The sequence below is a fragment of the Ranitomeya imitator genome, chromosome 1 (assembly GCF_032444005.1).
Source record: "Ranitomeya imitator isolate aRanImi1 chromosome 1, aRanImi1.pri, whole genome shotgun sequence".
NCBI lineage: Eukaryota > Metazoa > Chordata > Amphibia > Anura > Dendrobatidae > Ranitomeya > Ranitomeya imitator.
This window is the reverse complement of record NC_091282.1, coordinates 247046176-247066963: the sequence shown is the minus strand read 5'-3', so window position 1 is coordinate 247066963 and position 20788 is coordinate 247046176. Positions and strand designations below refer to the sequence as shown.

General features: G+C 44.9%; 1 protein-coding gene across 2 annotated transcripts in view; it reads left to right on the top strand.

Moving 5' to 3' along the window:
- TCTN1 (tectonic family member 1) overlaps positions 1–20788 on the top strand; it is a 98644-nt gene that overhangs the window by 40350 nt on the left and 37506 nt on the right. For both annotated transcript variants that reach the window (XM_069755130.1, XM_069755123.1), the window contains exons 7-9: positions 364–384; positions 1743–1868; positions 15505–15624. In XM_069755130.1, the coding sequence (XP_069611231.1) occupies positions 364–384; positions 1743–1868; positions 15505–15624 (267 nt within the window). The remainder of the gene's footprint in view (positions 1–363; positions 385–1742; positions 1869–15504; positions 15625–20788) is intronic.

The following is a 20788-nucleotide window of genomic DNA, read 5'->3' as shown; positions in this document are numbered from 1 at the left end:
CAGGTCCCTTTTTGGCCTGTAGCAGAAAATCACAGTACTATCAAAGACCTGTCATATTTGGAGTCTCGGATGGGGATTTTGCATTGGGGCCCATGAGCTTCTAGTTATGCCACTGATACCAAGTGCACCAGAAACAGCAGTCACTTGTATGGGGGTGAACACCGCAGACCCCACTATTCTTCAGTTTCTGTGTGAAGGGACTGGTACACTATGAAAGTCGTACATAATAGTTTACGTGTTGTTGAAATTATTATCCGTGGTTTTGTTTGGAGTGAATTTAGTTGTGTTTTTTTTTTTTTTTTTTTTTTTAAATCTCATTACTTTTACTTACTCATTACTTTTTTTTAATTTTTTTATTTACAGGTGCCCAACCTCCAGAATACGGTAAGAATGTTTTTTGTTTGTCCGTGTTAGTTTCTTGTATCACTTGGGGTGTGTGCATAACGCATCTTTAAAACTTGAGTGAACCTGCCAGGTTTTCCCAGAGGAAGTCACTTCATGTTGGCCTTTTTTTGTCCTAAAGTGTCTTTTTTTTTTTTTTTTTATCATTTTGTGGTCATTTTTTGAGCATTTTTTTCCTTCATTTTTGGGGGATTTTTTTTACTTATTTTTCCGGGATTTTTTCCCCCTCTCTATTCAACAATGAAGAAACTTACAACAAGTGGGTTCTCAAGTGAAAACTCTGCAACAACACTCAAAATGACACTCTGGAGCCTTCCAGACGTCTTTTGAGCCTTCCCATTGACTCGCATTGTAAAGTCTAGGAGATCTTCTGAGCAGACAACACCTGACGAGTGGTCAAGTCCTCTCTATTAGCCGCTTGGCGTTTTTTTTAAAAACTGAAATGGTTAAAAGACGCTCAGAAGCCTGAACATATGGCCTGCAAGTCGTTTCTACATGAAAATGTATATATTGATTCTTCTGAGTGTCTTCTGAGCACTTTTTCAGGCAGAATCCTTCTGAAAATGACATTGTGCGCACATAGCTTTACGCTTTTTTTTTTAGAGATTGTAATTAATGCATAGTATTTATGCACAAAGCACATTACTTCTGTTTGTACAATAGTCTTACATATTCATAATTTTTAAAGCACCACTTCAGCGGTTTTTTTTTTTGGGGGGGTTATTTCACAGCCGGAGTGGTGTCAGTAATGTCTTCTGCTCATCTCAATGCTGCTCTGGTCACATTCCCCATTCCGCCATCTTGTGACTGCAGCTCCTGAATGTCCGAAAGTCAGAGGTAACGGTCACAAGCTCTCTGTAAGTCCGAGAGTCTCGTTCTGGGTCTCCGACTTAGGGCTCCTTTTTCACTTGCAAGAAATACGTGTGCGTCTCGCATTTTAAAACCAAGCTCTGGCGCCGCCACTCCAGAGCGAAGCGTGCAGCTCCATGTGTTACTATGCAGCCACACGCTCCGCTCTGGAGTGCCGGCGCCAGAGCTTGGTTTTAAAATGCGAGACTTGCACGTATTTCTCGCAAGTGAAAAGGAGCCCTTACATTGAGAAGCAACTTCTGGTCCGCCCAGCAAACACTGGAGCGATCCAGCAGGACCAGAGCGGTGCCGAGAACAGCAGAAGATGGCAGTGGAAAAGCTATACACGCAGGGAACTTACATTAGTGATACCACTGATAGTGAAATAAAATCAAAAATGTCGGAGTGGTTCTTTAAATATCTTTACATTTCAGCAAGCGTCATATTGCAACGTATATATTGGGGCAAATGTCTTTTCTGATGTATTGCAGATTAATGTGAGTCTTCAGGCTATTATATTAAAATCAATAGATGGTGCTGTCTTTCGTGGAAATGTTAGTGACTATATACCTTCCTATGACAACACTACAGGAGTATGCAATCATGTTGTTCTTGGGGTAAGTTCTTTGACACTTATGCTATGTTGTATAAATTTTAGACAAAGTTTATTATTTCAAAGTACAAACTGCAGACATTGTTAAATAGAATTCTTAGATCTGATGAGGCTAGTGTACTTACTTTGAAAAATCATTGTCATAATGGCTGTATAATCCTTCTTAGAGTCCCTAAACCTAAATTAATATGAAAATTGCAACGCTAGATTCAGAAAATCCTTATTTTAATGTTGGGCAAGAAAATGTTCAAAAATGATTATACAGCCATTCGAACAGGGATTTTTAAAGTTAGGTCGGGGTCCCACTTGCGAGTTCAGTGCGAGAAACTTGCGCATCAATACCCGGCACTGCCGCCAGCACTCAGAACCGGAGCATTCAGCTGCATAGAAATACGTGTAGCCGCACGCTCCGGTCCCGAGTGCTGGCGGCAGTGCCGGGTATTGAGGTGCAAGACTCGAGCTAGTTTCTTGCATTGAACTCACAAGTGTGACCCCGGCCTTAGAACACCAGCCTCATCAGATTTCTGTCAATCTCATTTACACTGACACATTTGTGGGATGCCAATGGGATTTTACAGCAGCTGGGGGTCTGCTAAAGACCACAGTGTCTGCCATGACTGTACTTCTGTGAAGACCACCATTATTTTCACTATATACTGCAATACTATGTTTATACTATATGCTGTAATAACAATCAGATGATTGCAGGTTCAAGTCCCCTAAGAGGACTAACAAAGTTAAAAAAAAAAAGTTTATAAAAATCTATATATATAATTGTCTAAGGGGTACTTCCGTCTGTCTGTCTGTCTGCAACTTCCGTAACGGAAATCCCACGTCGCTGATTGGTCTCGCCAGCTGCCTGTCATGGCTGCCGCAACCAATCAGCGACGGGCACAGTCCGATTAGTCCCTCCCTACTCCCTTGCAGTCAGTGCCCGGCGCCCGCATACTCCCCTCCACTCACCGCTCGCACAGGGTTTATGCCAGCGGTAACGGGCCGCGGGTACCGCACTCCGTTAACGCTGCTATTAACCCTGTGTGTCCCCAACTTTTTACTATTGATGCTGCCTATGCAGCATCAATAGTAAAAAGATGTAATGTTAAAAATAATAAAAAAACCAAAAAACCTGCTATGCTCACCTTCCGTAGTCCGACAATGCGCTCGCGGCTGCCACCATCTTCCGTTCTTAGAGATGCTTTGCGAAATTACCTGGAAGACTTAGCGGTCTCGCTAGACCACTAAGTCATCTGGGTAATTTCGCAATGCATCCTGGGAACGGAAGATGGCGGCAGCCGCGCGCATAGGGACTGCTTCGGTGGATCCCGGCGGGTGAGTATATAACTATTTTTTATTTTAATTATCTTTTTTCAACACGGATATGTGCCCACACTGCTAAATACTGCGTGAGCTGTGTTATATACTGCGTGGGCTGTGTTATATACTGCGTGGGCTGTGTTATATACAGCATGGCTGCTATATACTACGTGGCCAGTGTTATATACCACGTGGGCTGCGTTATATACCGCGTGGGCTGCGTTATATACCGCGTGGCTGCCATATACCGCGTGGGCAGTGTTATATACCGCGTGGGCAGTGTTATATACCGCGTGGGCTGCGTTATATACCGCGTGGCTGCTACATTCTACGTGGCCAGTGTTACATACTATGAGGGCAGTGTTATATACTGCGTGGGCTGCGTTATATACCACGTGGCTGCTATATACTACGTGGCCAGTGTTAGATACTATGTGGGCTGTGTTATGTACTGCATGGCCTGTGTTATATACTACGTCGCCTGTGTTATATACTGCGTGGCTGCTATATACTGCGTGGGCTGTGTTATATACTATTTGGGCTGTGTTATATACTGCGTGGCCACTGTTATATATTGCATGGCCTGTATTAACGCATCGGGTATTCTACAATATGTATGTATATAGCAGCCACATAGTGTATATAGCACAGGCCATGTAGTATTTGTCTGCTATATACTACGTGGCCTGTGCTATATACTATGTGGCCTGTGCTATATACTATGTGGCTGCTATATACAGTTAGGTCCATATATATTTGGTTATAGACATTACCCCAATGAATTTTAAACAAAACAATTCAGATGCAGTTGAAGTACAGACTTTCAGCTTTCATTTGAGGGTATCCACATTAAAATTGGATAAAGGGTTTAGGAGTTTCAGCTCCTTAACATGTGGCATCCCTGTTTTTAAAGGGACCAAAAGTAATTGGACAGATTCAATAATTTTAAATAAAATGTTCATTTTTAGTACTTGGTTGAAAACCCTTTGTTGGCAATGACTGCCTGAAGTCTTGAACTCATGGACATCACCAGACGCTGTGTTTCCTCCTTTTTGATGCTCTGCCAGGCCTACACTACAGTGGTTTTCAGTTGCTGTTTGTTTGTGGGCCTTTCTGTCTGAAGTTTAGTCTTTAACAAGTGAAATGCTGCTCAATTGGGTTGAGATCAGATGACTGACTTGGCCATTCAATAATATTCCACTTACCGTATATACTCGAGTATAAGCCGACCCGAGTATAAGCCGACCCCCCTAATTTTGCCACAAAAAACTGGGAAAACTTATTGACTCGAGTATAAGCCTAGGGTGGAAATGCAGCATTTACCGGTGAATTTCAAAAATAAAAATAGATCATTATTTCCCCATAGCTGTGCCATATAGTGCTCTGCACCGTTCATATTTCCCCATAGGTGTGAACCATATAGTGCTCTGCACCGTTCATTGTGCCCCCTAGCTGTGCCATATACGGTGCTCTGCACCGTTCATTGTGCCCCATAGATGTGCCATATACGGTGCTCTGCACCGTTCACTGTGCCCCATAGCTGTGCCATATACGGTGCTCTGCACCGTTCACTGTGCCCCATAGCTGTGCTGTGCCATATACGGTGCTCTGCACCGTTCACTGTGCCCCATAGCTGTGCCATATACGGTGCTCTGCACCGTTCACTGTGCCCCATAGCTGTGCTGTGCCATATACGGTGCTCTGCACCGTTCACTGTGCCCCATAGCTGTGCCATATACGGTGCTCTGCACCGTTCACTGTGCCCCATACATAGCTGTGCTGTGCCATATACGGTGCTCTGCACCGTTCACTGTGCCCCATACATAGCTGTGCTGTGCCATATACGGTGCTCTGCACCGTTCACTGTGCCCCATAGCTGTGCTGTGCCATATACGGTGCTCTGCACCGTTCACTGTGCCCCATACATAGCTGTGCTGTGCCATATACGGTGCTCTGCACCGTTCACTGTGCCCCATAGCTGTGCTGTGCCATATACGGTGCTCTGCACCGTTCACTGTGCCCCATAGCTGTGCTGTGCCATATACGGTGCTCTGCACCGTTCACTGTGCCCCATAGCTGTGCTGTGCCATATACGGTGCTCTGCACCGTTCACTGTGCCCCATAGCTGTGCTGTGCCATATACGGTGCTCTGCACCGTTCACTGTGCCCCATAGCTGTGCTGTGCCATATACGGTGCTCTGCACCGTTCACTGTGCCCCATAGCTGTGCTGTGCCATATACGGTGCTCTGCACCGTTCACTGTGCCCCATAGATGTTCCACATTAATCTCTGCCGCCGCCGCTGCCGCAATAAAGAAAAAAAAAACACATACTCACCTCCCTTGATTGCAGCTCCCGGCGTCTCGTTCCGGCGCCTCCATCTTCCCGGCGTCTCTGCTCTGACTGTTCAGGCAGAGGGCGCCGCGCACACTGTATGCGTCATCGCGCCCTCTGCCTGAACAATCAGAGCGCAGACGCCGGGAAGATGGAGGCGCCGGCCGGGAAGATGGATCGGCGCCCGGCGGCTGGAACGAGGACAGGTGAATATGCTATACTCACCTAGTCCTGGCGATCCTCGCGCTGTCCCCTCCTGTCTTCGAAGCCGCAGCTTCTTTCTCTATCAGCGGTCACCGGCACCGCTGATTAGAGAAATGAATAAGCGGCTCCGCCCCTATGGGAGGTGGAGCCGCTTATTCATTTCTGTAATGAGCGGTCCCACGTGACCGCTGAAGAGAGGAAGAAACTGCAGCGCCGAAGCCCGTGGGACGGCAGGGACAGCGCGAGGATCGCTGGGACTAGGTAAGTATACCTCAGCGCCCTCACCCCCTCACCCGCCGACCCCACCGCTACCGTGACTCGAGTATAAGCCGAGGGGGGCACTTTCAGCCCAAAAATTTGGGCTGAAAATCTCGGCTTATACTCGAGTATATACGGTATTTGCTTTAATAAACTCCTGGGCTGCTTTGGCTTTATGTTTTGGGTCATTGTCCATCTGTATTATGAAACGATGACCAATCAGTTTTGCTGCATTTGGCTGGATCTGAGCACACAGTATGTTTCTGAATACCTCAGAATTAATTCAGCTACTTCTGTCCTGTGTCACATCATCAATAAACACTAGTGACCCAGTGCCACTGGCAGCCATGCATGCCCAAGCCATCACACTGCCTCCGCCGTGTTTTACAGATGATGTGGTATGCTTTGGATCATGAGCTGTACCACGCCTTCGCCATACTTTTCTCTTTCCACCATTCTGGTACAGGTTTATCTTGGTTTCATCTGTCCAAAGAATGTTCTTCCAGAACTGTGCTGGCTTTTTTTAGATGTTTTTTAGCAAAGTCCAGTCTAGCGTTTTTATTCTCGATGCTTATGAGTGGCTTGCACCGTGCAGTGAACCCTCTGTATTTACTTTCATGCAGTCTTCTCTTTATGGTAGATTTGGATATTGATACGCCAACCTCCTGGAGAGTGTTGATCACTTGGTTGGCTGTTGTGAAGGGATTTCTCTTCACCATGGAGATTATTCTGCGATCATCCACCACTGTTGTCTTCTGTGGGCACCCAGGTCTTTTTGCATTGATGAGTTCACCAGTGCATTCTTTCTTTCTCAGGATGTACCAAATTGTAGATTTTGCCACTCCTAATATTGTAGCAATTTCTCGGATGGGTTTTTTCTGTTTTCGCAGCTTAAGGATGGCTTGTTTCACCTGCATGGAGAGCTCCTTTGACCTCATGTTTACTTCACAGCAAAACCTTCCAAATGCAAGCACCACACCTCAAATCAACTCCAGGCCTTTTATCTGCTTAATTGAGAATGACATAACGAAGGGATTGCCCACACCTGTCCATGAAATAGCCTTGGAGTCAATTGTCTAATTACTTTTGGTCCCTTTAAAAACAGGGTGGCACATGTTAAGGAGCTGAAACTCCTAAACCCTTCATCCAATTTTAATGTGGATACCCTTAAATGAAAGCTAAAAGTCTCAACTTAAACTGCATCTAAATTGTTTTGTTTAAAATTCATTGTGGTAATGTCTATAACCAAAATTAGAAAAATGTTGTCTCTGTCCAAATATATATGGACCTAACTGTACATACTGTAGTATAGTGACCTATGTTATAGGTAGGGGGCGCTGTATGAGCTTCCCAGAGTGCGCATTGAGGCGTATTGAGGCCATAGGAATGGATGGCAATCGCAGATGTAACTGTGGTGATGAGTCAAAGTCCGGCATTGTTGTGAATGGCCGGTGTGTGTGTCGCAGAGGAAGCCACTCTGCACTGTCAGCCTCAAGTAAAGATGTTCTGGGACCTCTAGTCCTACAAGTGAAGTGTGTTGTTTAACTAGGGAGGCTGGCAGGCTAGTTCTGAGAGATGGGAGGGTCAGACTAGCCACACACACTCCCATCTATGGGAGAGGTTACAACCATATAATGTGACTGAGGTTTGGTCACATGGGCTCTGAGTGTGGTCCTGAATGGTCTGTGCTGGAAGGTCCTGGAGAGCCCCATGTGTAGGGAGTGTAATCTTCCTGAAGAGCACATGGCTGGGGACTCTGGACCTCGCACAGACCAGTCTGTGGAACGGATGGAGATCCGTGTTGCACTGACTGGGGTCAGAGTGAGAATGTCGGAAGGATGCCTCTAAGGAAGAGAGGTATCCGAGAACCTGTGCAGCTGTAAAGCGACGACAGGTAACGGATGGAGATCCGTGTTGTACTGACCGGGGTCAGAATGAAAGGAAGAGTGAAAATGTCTGTGGGATGCCTCTAAGGAAGAGAGGTATCCTAGAACCTGTGCGGCACCAACAGGTAACGGATGTAGATCCGTGTTGTACTCACCGCGGTCAAAGTGAAAGAGAGACATTGTGTCTGGGGCATCTCTGAGGCCAAGAGGTGTCCAGGAATCCGTGTAGGTTGCCAACGTGTAACGGCCTGAAAACCGTGTGTCATGCTGATCGGGATCAGTGAGATACTGTGATAAAGCTGAATATATACAGACGGTGTTCATGCTGTTGTCAAGTTCCTGAAGATGTTGTTTATGTGGATGTGAAATAAACCTAAGAGACTGTGTTTTGATAGAAATCCGTGCCTGAGTGCGTTAATCCCGTGCCAAGCGAGTGTCCCCCAAGACACGTAGTAGGCGCTATGCTAGAATTGGTGGAGAATGCGGGCAACGCCCCGAGAAGCACATGTGCAGTGCTAGAGGAGTCGACGGTCTGACAACCGTGTGTAATGCTGATCGGGATCAGTAAGAAAGTGTGTTTGTGCTGTAATGCCTGTAACTCGGCGGGGTTACGAAGGTGACAAGTGTCTTGCTGAGGATCGGCGGGTCCACGAAGTCTGCGGTGGAGCCATACAGAGCATTGTGGAGAGTGCGGCTGCAGTTGCAGCAAGAGGTTCATCAGCAGCGGCTTGTGATTGCCAGCAGGAGCTGGTGAAGTGTTGAGAAAAAAAAAAGAAATTTTTTTTTTCCCGCGCAGATTCTTAAAGGGCCAGTGCGACCCAAAGAGACATGTTTTTTTTTTTTTCTGTACTGTGTGAACTGGTGCTGGATAGTACTGTGGGGAGTCCACGAGGTGTACACCAGGGAAGAGGTGGTGTCCTTGAAAGGGTAGTGTCCCAAAAAATGGTGCGGAAAACCCAAACAGGGATGCTTGCCAAAAAAGGGGCGGAGTCCAAAAAAGGGGCGGTTTCCCTAAAGGTAGTAGTTGCCCAAAAAGGGGTTGTGACCCTAAAGGGGATGGAATCCCGAAAGAGGGCGGTTACCCGAACAATGATGGTGGCCCAAAAAGGTGTGGAGACCCGGGGAATGCCAGTTTCCAAAATAGGGGCGGAGCCTCCTGAAGTTAAAGGGGTGGCGCATACCGGTGGGCCCCAGGTGCAATTGTGCTATGCAGGTCCATGCCTATACTGTGAATTGCTCAGCTAATGATGTATCACGACAGTGCTCCTTTTTGTTGGATGGAGAATGTGTGATGGGACTGATAGACTCAGGGAGTAAAGCGACTTTGCTGAGAACCCCTTCTGAATGCACTGTGTCACCTGGGTTAGGGACAAGAGTGAATGACACAGGTGGGGGACGTTAAAGGACATGACAGAGAAGTCTACGTGCCACGATGTAAGGGTAGTCCCGGACTTACTGTACACTTTGGTAATAGGGTGAGATTTGGAAACCCTGTGGGACTGGTGGATAAAGTGTCTGTGGAATTAATGTGTATGAAAATTAATGCAGAGAATGCACCCCCTATAGTTGACAGTCCTAAGTTAGGCGTGACGAAGGAAAATGGTGGACGGTGCCAACTTACGGACATGATGTCACCTGATGTGTTCCACAATATGACTGTTTGTGATGTGGTAGATAAAACGTGTGGAGCTGACACCCAGAAAGAGTGTTACTTGGGGGTTCACCATACTGTGGGGTATGGCACAGACTATGTGGGTGACTGTGACTCTGGGGAAGTAAAGGAGTACAGTAAAGAAGGAGCCCTCCAAGTGATGGAAGATGGCTGCCACATTTGACCCGAAATGTGGTGACTTAAGGTCTGTTGACACAGACAGATGGTGACTTGAAGACTGGAATTCAAGACTTACATGTTGAGAAACCTAGCAAGGGGGTGTGATAAGTGTTCAACCCTACGGGTTTCAACAGAGGGGGGAAATATGTAGTATAGTGACCTATGTTATAGGTAGGGGGCGCTGTTTGAGCTTCCCAGAGTGCGCATAGAGGCGTATTGAGGCCATAGGAATGGATGGCAATCGCAGGTGTAACTGTGGTGATGAGTCAAAGTCCGGCATTGTTGTGAATGGCCGGTGTGTGTGTCGCAGAGGAAGCCACTCTGCACTGTCAGCCTGAAGTAAGGATGTTCTGGGACCTGTAGTCCTACAAGTGAAGTGTGTTGTTTAACTAGGGAGGCTGGCAGGCTAGTTCTGAGAGATGGGAGGGTCAGACTAGCCACACACACTCCCACCTATGGGAGTGGTTACAACCATATAATGGGACTGAGGTTTGGTCACATGGGCTCTGAGTGTGGTCCTGAATGGTCTGTGCTGGAAGGTCCTGGAGAGTCCCATATGTAGGGAGTGTCATCTCCCTGAAGACCACATGGCTGGGGGCTCTGGACCTCGCACAGACCAGACTGTGGAACGGATGGAGATCCGTGTTGCACTGACTGGGGTCAGAGTGAGAATGTCGGAAGGATGCCTCTAAGGAAGAGAGGTATCCGAGAACCTGTGCAGCTGTGAAGCGACGACAGGTAACGGATGGAGATCCGTTTTGTACTGACCGGGGTCAGAATGAAAGGAAGAGTGAAAATGTCTGTGGGATGCCTCTAAGGAAGAGAGGTATCCTAGAACCTGTGCGGCACCAACAGATAACGGATGGAGATCCGTGTTGTGCTCACCGGGGTCAGAGTGAAAGACAAAGAGAGACATTGTGTCTGGGGCATCTCTGAGGCCAAGAGGTGTCCAGGAACCCGTGTAGGTTGCCAACGTGTAACGGTCTGAAAACCGTGCGTTATGCTGATCGGGATCAGTGAGATACTGTGATAAAGCTGAATATGTACAGACGATGTTCATGCTGTTGTCAAGTTCCTGAAGATGTTGTTTATGTGGATGTGAAATAAACCTAAGAGACTGTGTTTTGATAGAAATCTGTGCGTGAGTGCGTTAATCCCGTGCCAATCGAGTGTCCCCCAAGACACATAGTAGGCGCTATGCTACAATACATACATACATACATACATATACATATACATACATACATACATACACATACATACATACATACACATACATCTATATATAAGAGGCATCGTGATTACTCGCTAATCCCGCCCCCTGCACAGTAGCTCCGCCCCACCACATCACCACACATAATCCCGCCCCCCACCCCATTACCTCACATAATCCCGTCCACACACATTACCACACGATGCTCCGTCCTCACACATTACCACACGAGGCTCCGTCCCCACACATTACCACATGATGCTCCATCCTCACACATTACCACACGAGGCTCCGTCCCCGCACATTACCACACGATGCTCCATCCCTGCACATTACCACACGATGCTCCGTCCACACACATTACCACATGAGGCTCCGTCCCCCACATTACCACGCAAGGCTCCGTCCACACACATTACCACACGAGGCTCCGTCCCCCACATTACCACACAAGGCTCTGCCTCCCCACATTACCACACGCAGCAATTCAACCACTTCAGCCAAGGTAAACGTACATTTAATTGCATAATCACCAGCAGCGTTAATTAGATATCAATGAGCGTGCCGAGCGTTAGCTGGCTGGAAACAGCTAGTACATACATACATACATACATACATACATATTCTAGAATACCCGATGCGTTAGAATCGGGCCACCATCTAGTTCAGAAATAAATACGTGAATGAAAATCCAATTCACCCACCTCAAAACCGTGAAAAAAATGTAATTTAAGCGTATCTACTCCAAAATCAATAAACGTCAGCTCACCACACAGAGAAAAGCCCCTACACCTGGTGTGTCAAACTGTATTCCTCAAGGGCCGCAAACAGGTCATGTTTTCAGGATTTCCTTGTATTGCACAGGTGATAATTTAATCACTTGCACAGAATGATTCCAGCACCTTGTTCAATGCTAAGGAAATTCTGAAAACATGACCTGTTTGCGGCCCTTGAGGAATGCAGTTTGACACCCCTGCCCTACACGGCTCCATCGAACAAAACATGAAAACATTACGGGTTTCAGAAACTTGTGATGTAAATGATTTTTTTTTTTTTTTACAAACATACAAATGTTAGTTTACAACTTAAATAAAAAAAAAATAAAAATAAACAAAACTATAAGTTTTGTATTGCTGGTAATTGTAGTGATCTGGAGAATCTTGTTGCCAGGTCACTTTTTTTAGTAAATAAACACCTACAGAGAAAGGCACCACTCACAGACTAGTATATAAAAAATACTTTATTGATAACAAAAAGACCACAACATGGTCATAAAATTGCCTAAACAGGCAAAGGTGAGACACAACAAACACAGAACAATGGTGGACAGAAAGAATCTGGAGGTAGCTATAAAACATACAAATGCACTTAGTGTGACGGTATAAATCACATTTAGGACATAGGCATACTGAATAAAGTGACAAGGCTCAAGGCGTTTATCAATAATGATTAATAGTCAGTGCTATGGTTAATACTCAATATATAAAAAAGGAAACGCACATAGTTTAACATAGAGAATGACACAAATATTGCACACAAAACCAGCATGTACAGTACTTAAATAAGGCTAAATAGGCCATATAGACCGGTCCGTGAGCAATATCATTTGGGCAACACTTGTTGTTTAGGCTTTTTAGCTGTTATCTGTTAGACAATGGTGGCTCTGATATTGCTCACGGACCGGTGGTGCCTTTCTCTGTAGGTGTTTATTTCATATTTGGCTAAACCACAATAGGATACATTATTGGTGTTGAGGTCACTTTTTTTGCATAATAAATGCCATAAAAACAAAAGAAAAAAAAATTATTTTTTTTGTGCAATTTCCTTGCGCTTTTCCCGTACATTGAATGGTAAAATGAACGAGTTTAAAAGAACAAGCCCTCCTACAGCTATGTTGATGACAAAAAAAAAGTTATGGCTCTCGTAATAAAAAAAAACAAAAGCAGAAAATTGTCATGTTGGGAAAGGGGTTGATATTGGGGTCTAAAAAAATAAATAAAATAAAATTCCACCTTTTACCAACGTGTCTTATTGTGTAATAATGTACCACAGACTAGCATCAACCTGACGAGAGATGTCCTGTAAACAGATCAGGTCCAAAGATAACCAGCAACAGACGTGTGGCAATCACATTTAGTCAGCTAAGGCTATGTGCACAAGGGTCACTGAAAGGGGGATTCTGTGCTTCTAGCACTAAAGGGCTCTGTATATGGACACTGCAAAGTATTTTAGGTAAATCTGCGCACCAGTAGGCAAATAGCGTTCCATCCAGTTCTCCCTGAAGAAGGCTTGTACACCGAAACATACGTAGGGACTCCAAGCGCCACACTGCATTTCTGGTAACCATTTACTACATTCTATTCTTCTACTTTGCCCACTTTTGTTTTGAGACACCTTCATTTTAACCCTATAGCATTGTCTGCTACATGCCATTTTTTTTTGTCGCATCTCACTTGTGGTCATCAGTCATAATTTACCTTGTTTGATGCTTGTTTTACCTTTATCTACTATATAATTGTCTAAGGGTCACTTCCGTCTGTCTGTCTGTCTGTCCTTCTGTCACAGATATTCATTGGTCGCGGCCTCTGTCTGTCATGGAAATCCAAGTCGCTGATTGGTCGAGGCTGTTTTGCCGCGACCAATCAGCGACGGGCACAGTCCGGAAGAAAATGGCCGCTCCTTCCTCCCCGCAGTCAGTGCCCGGCGCCCGCATACTCCCCTCTGGTCAGCGCTCACACAGGGTTAATGGCAACGTTGACTGCAGTGTAACGCACTCGGTTAACGCTGCTATTAACCCTGTGTGACCAACTTTTTACTATTCATGCTGCCTACGCAGCATGAATAGTAAAAAGATCTAATGTTAAACATAATTAAAAAAAAAAAAAAAAAAAAGTTTTATACTCACCCACCGGTGGCCCCCTGGATCAAGAACCGGCCTTTCCCGCTCCTCGCGACGCCCCGGTGACCGCTCCATGCATTGCGGTCTCGCGAGATGATGACGTGCGGTCTCGCGAGACCACTACGTCATTATCTCGCGAGACCGCAATGCACTCTTCAGACCGGAGCGCACGAGGAGCATCGGAAACCGCTTCGATCCGGGGGCCACCGGAGGGTGAGCATATAACTATTTTTTATTTTAATTCTTTTTTTTTTTAACAGGGATATGGTGCCCACATTGCTATATACTTCGTGGGCTGCGGAATATACTACGTGGGCTGCGCAATATACTACGTGGGCTGCGCAATATACTACGTGGGCTGCGCAATATACTACGTGGGCTGCGCAATATACTACGTGGGCTGCGCAATATACTACGTGGGCTGCGCAATATACTAAGTGGGCTGCGCAATGTACTACGTGGGCTGCGCAATGTACTACGTGGGCTGCGCAATGTACTATGTGGGCAGCGCAATGTACTACGTGGGCAGCGCAATGTACTACGTGGGCTGCGCAATGTACTACGTGGGCTGCGCAATGTACTACGTGGGCTGCGCAATGTACTACGTGGGCTGCGCAATGTACTACGTGGGCTGCGCAATGTACTACGTGGGCTGCGCAATGTACTACGTGGGCTGCGCAATGTACTACGTGGGCTGCGCAATGTACTACGTGGGCTGCGCAATGTACTGCGTGGGCTGCGCAATGTACTACGTGGGCTGCGCAATGTACTACGTGGGCTGCGCAATGTACTGCGTGGGCTGCGCAATGTACTGCGTGGGCTGTGCAATGTACTACGTGGGCTGCGCAATGTACTACGTGGGCTGCGCAATGTACTGCGTGGGCTGCGCAATGTACTACGTGGGCTGTGCAATGTACTACGTGGGCTGCGCAATGTACTGCGTGGGCTGCGCAATGTACTACGTGGGCTGTGCAATGTACTACGTGGGCTGCGCAATGTACTGCGTGGGCTGTGCTATACACTACGCATACATATTCTAGAATACCCGATGCGTTAGAATCGGGCCACCATCTAGTTATCTTTATACTTACCTGCAAACCATTGGTGTCGTCATCTTATGGCTAACTGTGGTAACTTCACTGTTTTTAATTATTATTAATAAAAATGTACTTTTTATTGCATTTTTCGTGTGCCTTGGTCATTCACACCTCTCCCCTATATGATATTCTATTCATCTAAAATGGGCTAATCTGCATTACCTGGTACAGCTACACCTGTATGGCATTTTGCCTACATTATCAATAAAGGGACTACAGCACTCTTTCGAGCACCACATCCTATTTGTTCTGCTCATCATAGACATTTTATTGGTTATAAGTCACTTTCTATACCAAGTGCACTATTTATTTATTTTTTTTACAAAAGTTGAGGCCGGGACTAAAACCTTAGGAAAGATCATAGAGCTGAAAAAGTTTTTGCTTCATGGATATTGCAACATACGGCAACTTTTCCAAGGCAGTTGTACAATCTAGTATGATAAAGAAGTTACACAAACATCCTGTGCTTTGCGGCTTGTTGGGAGGAGTAGTTCATCTAGTACATGTCTAAGTAATTGTACATTTACAAGGTGACCTTTTTTCTTTCTAGGTACCGTAGGTATGAATACTTCTTAGTGGTTGATTTCCTGCATTTTTCTCCTTAGGGAAGCTATACATTCACATATACAGATAAAGGCGAGATCACAAGCATTGCCGCATCTTTTCTTCTTGGAGCGATCGATAAGAACACTGTCCAACAGAACTTCCAGATACGTTTCACTGAGGTACAAAATGCTGCATTTTTAATAGGAGCGTGTCGTCAGCAAATGGCCTATTGTTTAAATCAAGTTTTTAGGTTTTTTTTTTTTTTTTTTTTACAGATTTTTGGGAGTAATTTTTACATTTTCCATGTCACTATCACTAAAAGCAACTCGCCTCTTGAAAAGCCTCATATTAAATGAATATGTCCAGTAGTAATAATAGGTTGGGTTACAGTGACACACAGCCTCTATGTTCACAAGCTAAAGGTACCGTCACACTGAACGATATCGCTAGCGATCCGTGACGTTGCAGCGGCCCTGCGCTTAGTAACCCGATGTTTACCCTGGTTACCGGCATCGTTGGTCGCTGGAGAGCGGTCTGTGTGACAGCTCTCCAGCGACCAAACAGCGATGCTGCAGCGATCGACATCGTTGTCGGTATCGCTGCAGCGTCGCTGAGTGTGAAGGTACCTTAACACAGGATCATACTATTCACAATATGTGATGGTCACAGCTTATTTCCTTTTCCATGGATAATGTCTGATGCACAGGCCGCCGAGCACGCCTAGAGTAGTCCCCCATTTGAGACCGTAAGTCAGATTCTGCAGTATCAGCTCCTTGTGGCTGAACAAAATGCTGTTAACATCAGCTCAGACAAAATGGCAGCCCTCCTAACAGAATAAAGAAATCTACCGTTAAACCATTAAATAAATTAAATATATTTATCTACTATATAATTGTCTAAGGGTCACTTCCGTCTGAATGTCCTTCTGTCTGTCTGTCTTTCTTTCTGTCACGGATATTCATTGGTCGCGGCCTTTGTCATGGAATCCAAGTCGCTGATTGGTCGTGGCAAAACGCCCACGACCATTGCCACGACCAATCAGCGACAGCCACAGTCCGGCAGCAATATGGCCGCTCTTTCCTCCCCGCAGTCAGTGCCCGCTCCATACTCCCCTCCTGTCATCCAGTCAGCCCTCACACAGGGTTAATGCCAGCGTTACCGGAGCGCAGTGTAACGCACTCCGGTTACGCAGCTATTAACCCTGTGTGACCAACTTTTTACTATTCATGTTGCGTATGCAGCATCAATAGTAAAACGATCTAATGTTAAAAATAACAATAATAAAAAAAAAAGGTTATTCTCGCCCTCCGACGTGCGTCCTGTCCTCGGCAGTAGAAGTGTCAGGTTTCGGTTCCAAAGATGCTATGCGAGAAGGACCTTCCATGACATCACGGTCATGTGACCTCGACGTCACGGTCATGTGACCGCGACGTCATCACAGGTCTTGCGCTCATACCAATCCTGAGACCGGAAGCTGCCGCGTGCACCGCACACAGGCGACACGACTTCAACGGGCCCCTCGGAGGGTGAGTATATGTTTTTTTTTTGTTTTTTTTTAACCTGTTACATACGTGGCTGGGCAATATAGTACGTGACTGGGCAGTATACTACGTGGCTCTGTGCGTATACTACGTGGCTGGGCAATATACTACGTGGCTGGGCAATATACTACGTGGCTGGGCAATATACTACGTTGCTGGGCAATATACTACGTGGGCTGTGCAATATACTACGTGGGCTGTGCAATATACTACGTGGGCATGCATATTCTAGAATACCCGATGTGTTAGAATCGGGCCACCATCTAGTGTGTGTGTGTGTCCAAACTTTTCGATATTTTCATGACTATGAAAATTGTACATTCGCACTGAAGGTATCAGAACTATGAATTAACACATGTGGTATTATATACTTAACAAAAAAGTGTGAAACAACTGGAATTAGGTCTTATATTCTAGGTTCTTCAAAGTAGCCACCTTTTGCTTTGATGACTGCTTTGCACACTCTTGGCATTCTCTTGATGAGCTTCAAGAGGTAGTCACCAGGAATGGTTTTCACTTCACAGGTGTGCCCTGTCAGGTTTAATAAGTGGGATTTCTTGCCTTATATAGGGGTTGGGACCATCAGTTGTGTTGTGCAGAAGTCTGGTGGATACACAGCTGAGAGTCCTACTGAATAGTCTGTTAGCCGCTTTTTTCTTGCCATAATACAAATTCTAAGTAAAGAAAAAGGAGTGGCCATCATTACTTTAAGAAATAAAGGTCAGTCAGTCCGAAAAATTGGGAAAACTTTGAAAGTGTCCCCAAGTGCAGTGGCAAAAATCATCAAGCGCTACAAAGAAACTTGCTCACATGAGGACCGCCCCAGGAAAGGAAGACCAAGAGTCACCGCTGCTTCTGAGGATAAGTTTATCCGAGTCACCAGCCTCAGAAATCGCAGGTTAACATCAGCTCAGATTAGAGACCAGGTCAATGCCACACAGAGTTCTAGCAGCAGACACATCTCTACAACAACTGTTAAGAGGAGACTTTGTGCAGCAGGCTTTCATGGTAACATAGCTGCTAGGAAACCACTACTAAGGACAGGCAACAAGCAGAAGAGACTTGTTTGGGCTAAAGAACACAAGGAATGGACATTAGACCAGTGGAAATCTGTGATTTGGTCTGATGAATCCAAATTTGAGATCTTTGGTTCCAACCACCGTGTCTTTGTGTGATGCAGAAAAGGTGAACGGATGGACTCTACATGCCTGGTTCCCACCGTGAACCATGGAGGAGGAGGTGTGATGGTGTGGGGGTGCTTTGCTGGTGACACTGTTGGGAATTTACTCAAAATTGAAGGCATACTGAACCAGCATGGCTACCACAGCATCTTGCAGCGGCATGCTATTCCATCCAGTTTGCGATTAGTTGGACCATCATTTATTTTTCAACAGGACAATGACCCCAAACACACCTCCAGGCTGTGTAAGGGCTATTTAGCCAAGAAGGAGAGTGATGGGGTGCTACGCCAGATGACCTGGCCTCCACAGTCACCAGACCTGAACCCAATCGAGATAGTTTGGGGTGAGCTGGACCGCAGAGTGAAGGCAAAAGGGCCAACAAGTGCTAAGCATCTCTTTGAACTCCTTCAAGATTGTTGGAAGACCATTTCCGGTGACTAACTCTTGAAGCTCATCAAGAGAATGCCAAGAGTGTGCAAAGCAGTCATCAAAGCAAAAGGTGGCTACTTTGAAGAACCTAGCATATAAAACATAATTTCAGTTGTTTCACATTTTTTTGTTAAGTATATAATTCCACATGTGTTAATTCATAGTTTTGATGCCTTCAGTGTGAACGTACAATTTTCATAGTCCTGAAAATACAGAAAAATCTTTAAATGAGAAGGTGTGTCCAAACGTTTGGTCTATACTGTGTGTGTGTGTGTGTGTGTGTGTGACGTGTGTCAATGCGTCGCAATGCGTCGCTAATGTTAGTCCATGGGGCAAAAACGCATCCTGCAGACAACTTTGCAGGATGCGTTTTTTCCCATAAACGACGCATTGCGACGTATTGAAAAAAACGCTAGTGTGAAGTAACCTAACAGACACAGCCAGACTCCAAACCTCCCCCCACAGAGAAGATAAACATGGTTTATTACATAGAACTATTTACAAAGAAGTGAACCAGAGCTTGTGTATGCAGATTAGGAAGTACTGATCACTTGCTGTAAGGAGGGAGCTAGAGCTACTGGATCTTAGACCCAGTTGGTTCTACATTGCAGGCAGAAGGCTGACATTCCCCTGACACACCATGTCCAGTTGCAGAAGAAAGTGGCAACAAAAAGAATGTTATGATATGTTAAAATGCCTCCAAAAGATCTTTTAAGACTTTATGGAGGACACAGTTTGTGGAAAAAAAAAAAAAATACATACGGTAGATGAAAAAATAAAACAGAAAAAAAGCATAACTAAAAAAAATACACTACCAGTCTGAATTGCTGTTGTGAATGCAATTTAAAATGTTTTAGCTGTACTTTGTGGTAAAAAAGAAAATCTAAATAAAATTTAAGATTTTCTTTACATGTTATCCAAATATCAGCAAAAAAAAAAAAATTAAAATAAGGAATATAAAAATTAAGTCCCATATATTGCAAAAAAGGGTAAATTATTTGCATATCCGAATGAGAGAATTTTTTGGGAGACGTTAAAAGTGCATGAGATAAAACCTGAAAATCTGCCTGGTTAGGGGGGGGGGGGGGGGAATGCATTAATCGTGAATTGATAAAACTAGCACTGTAGCATCTGTTGGTGGTGTTTTTTTTTTTCTATTTTATCCCCTTAGCCATAGTTACTGTATCATGTGCACAGTGTATGTACTAAAATACTTGTTCACCATTTTGTTCCTTTCACATGCCTGCAGTTGTGTCCGGCCGTCTCACACAACGTGTTCTGTGTGGACCTGAAGTCATTTTCTCAATCTAAATCTATGAGACTCACATCATGGCTGTCAATCACTAACATTGAGAAAGCAACTTTCTATCTATACATACGATGCAATGTGACCTGGATAGTCAGAACTGCAGTCACATTATGTAGAAGAGGATCATAATGGCACTGGGAAAGGGAGAAGATAGTGATCAGGAAGTATTTTAGTATAAAATGTACCGTATATTAACTCTGATAAATTCTGGTATGTCACATTTCATTTTACAAAACCGGTTACTCTGCTCTTTTCAAAAGTGTCGAGAATGTGCAAAATTTGGCAGAATTGTGCTATACCGTACTTGGTTTTGGACAGATTTTTATACACGAAACCTCATATGTTCTACATTGGAGATTCCCAGCCAGCTATAGAAGAGATTTTATTGTACAAGAAAATATGAACTGAGTGGATCATCTTGGTACATTATTGGTTAGGACATAATGCATTTTGCACTCTTATTTTGTGTTGTACTTCAGTGATGCATTCCCTTACTATAACAATTCACATATTATTTTGCTGTCTGTATGTTATCTCTGTCAACATCATTTTTAGTATTGTTTTGTAGATATTTAATGCCATGTTTATATTTGGCTCCTTGAAACATTTCACTGCAGAGTTGGCTTGTCTGTGATGGAGTAATTATCTTCTGGCGAAACATACAATCCCCCCCCCCCCTTTATTTATGTTTTTAAAGCTTCTCTGTGTTTTTTGCTGAACCATTGCTGTCACTGGGATACCATGACAATGTGGTGCCAGAAAACTGTAGCATCTAATTTCTCCTACTCTGGCGCTGAGCAGAAGCACTTCTCCTTCATTTTAATGGTATTTATTCCTTCTGGCAGAACAGGGGTTAATCGGCCTTGTTGGAAATCCCTATGCT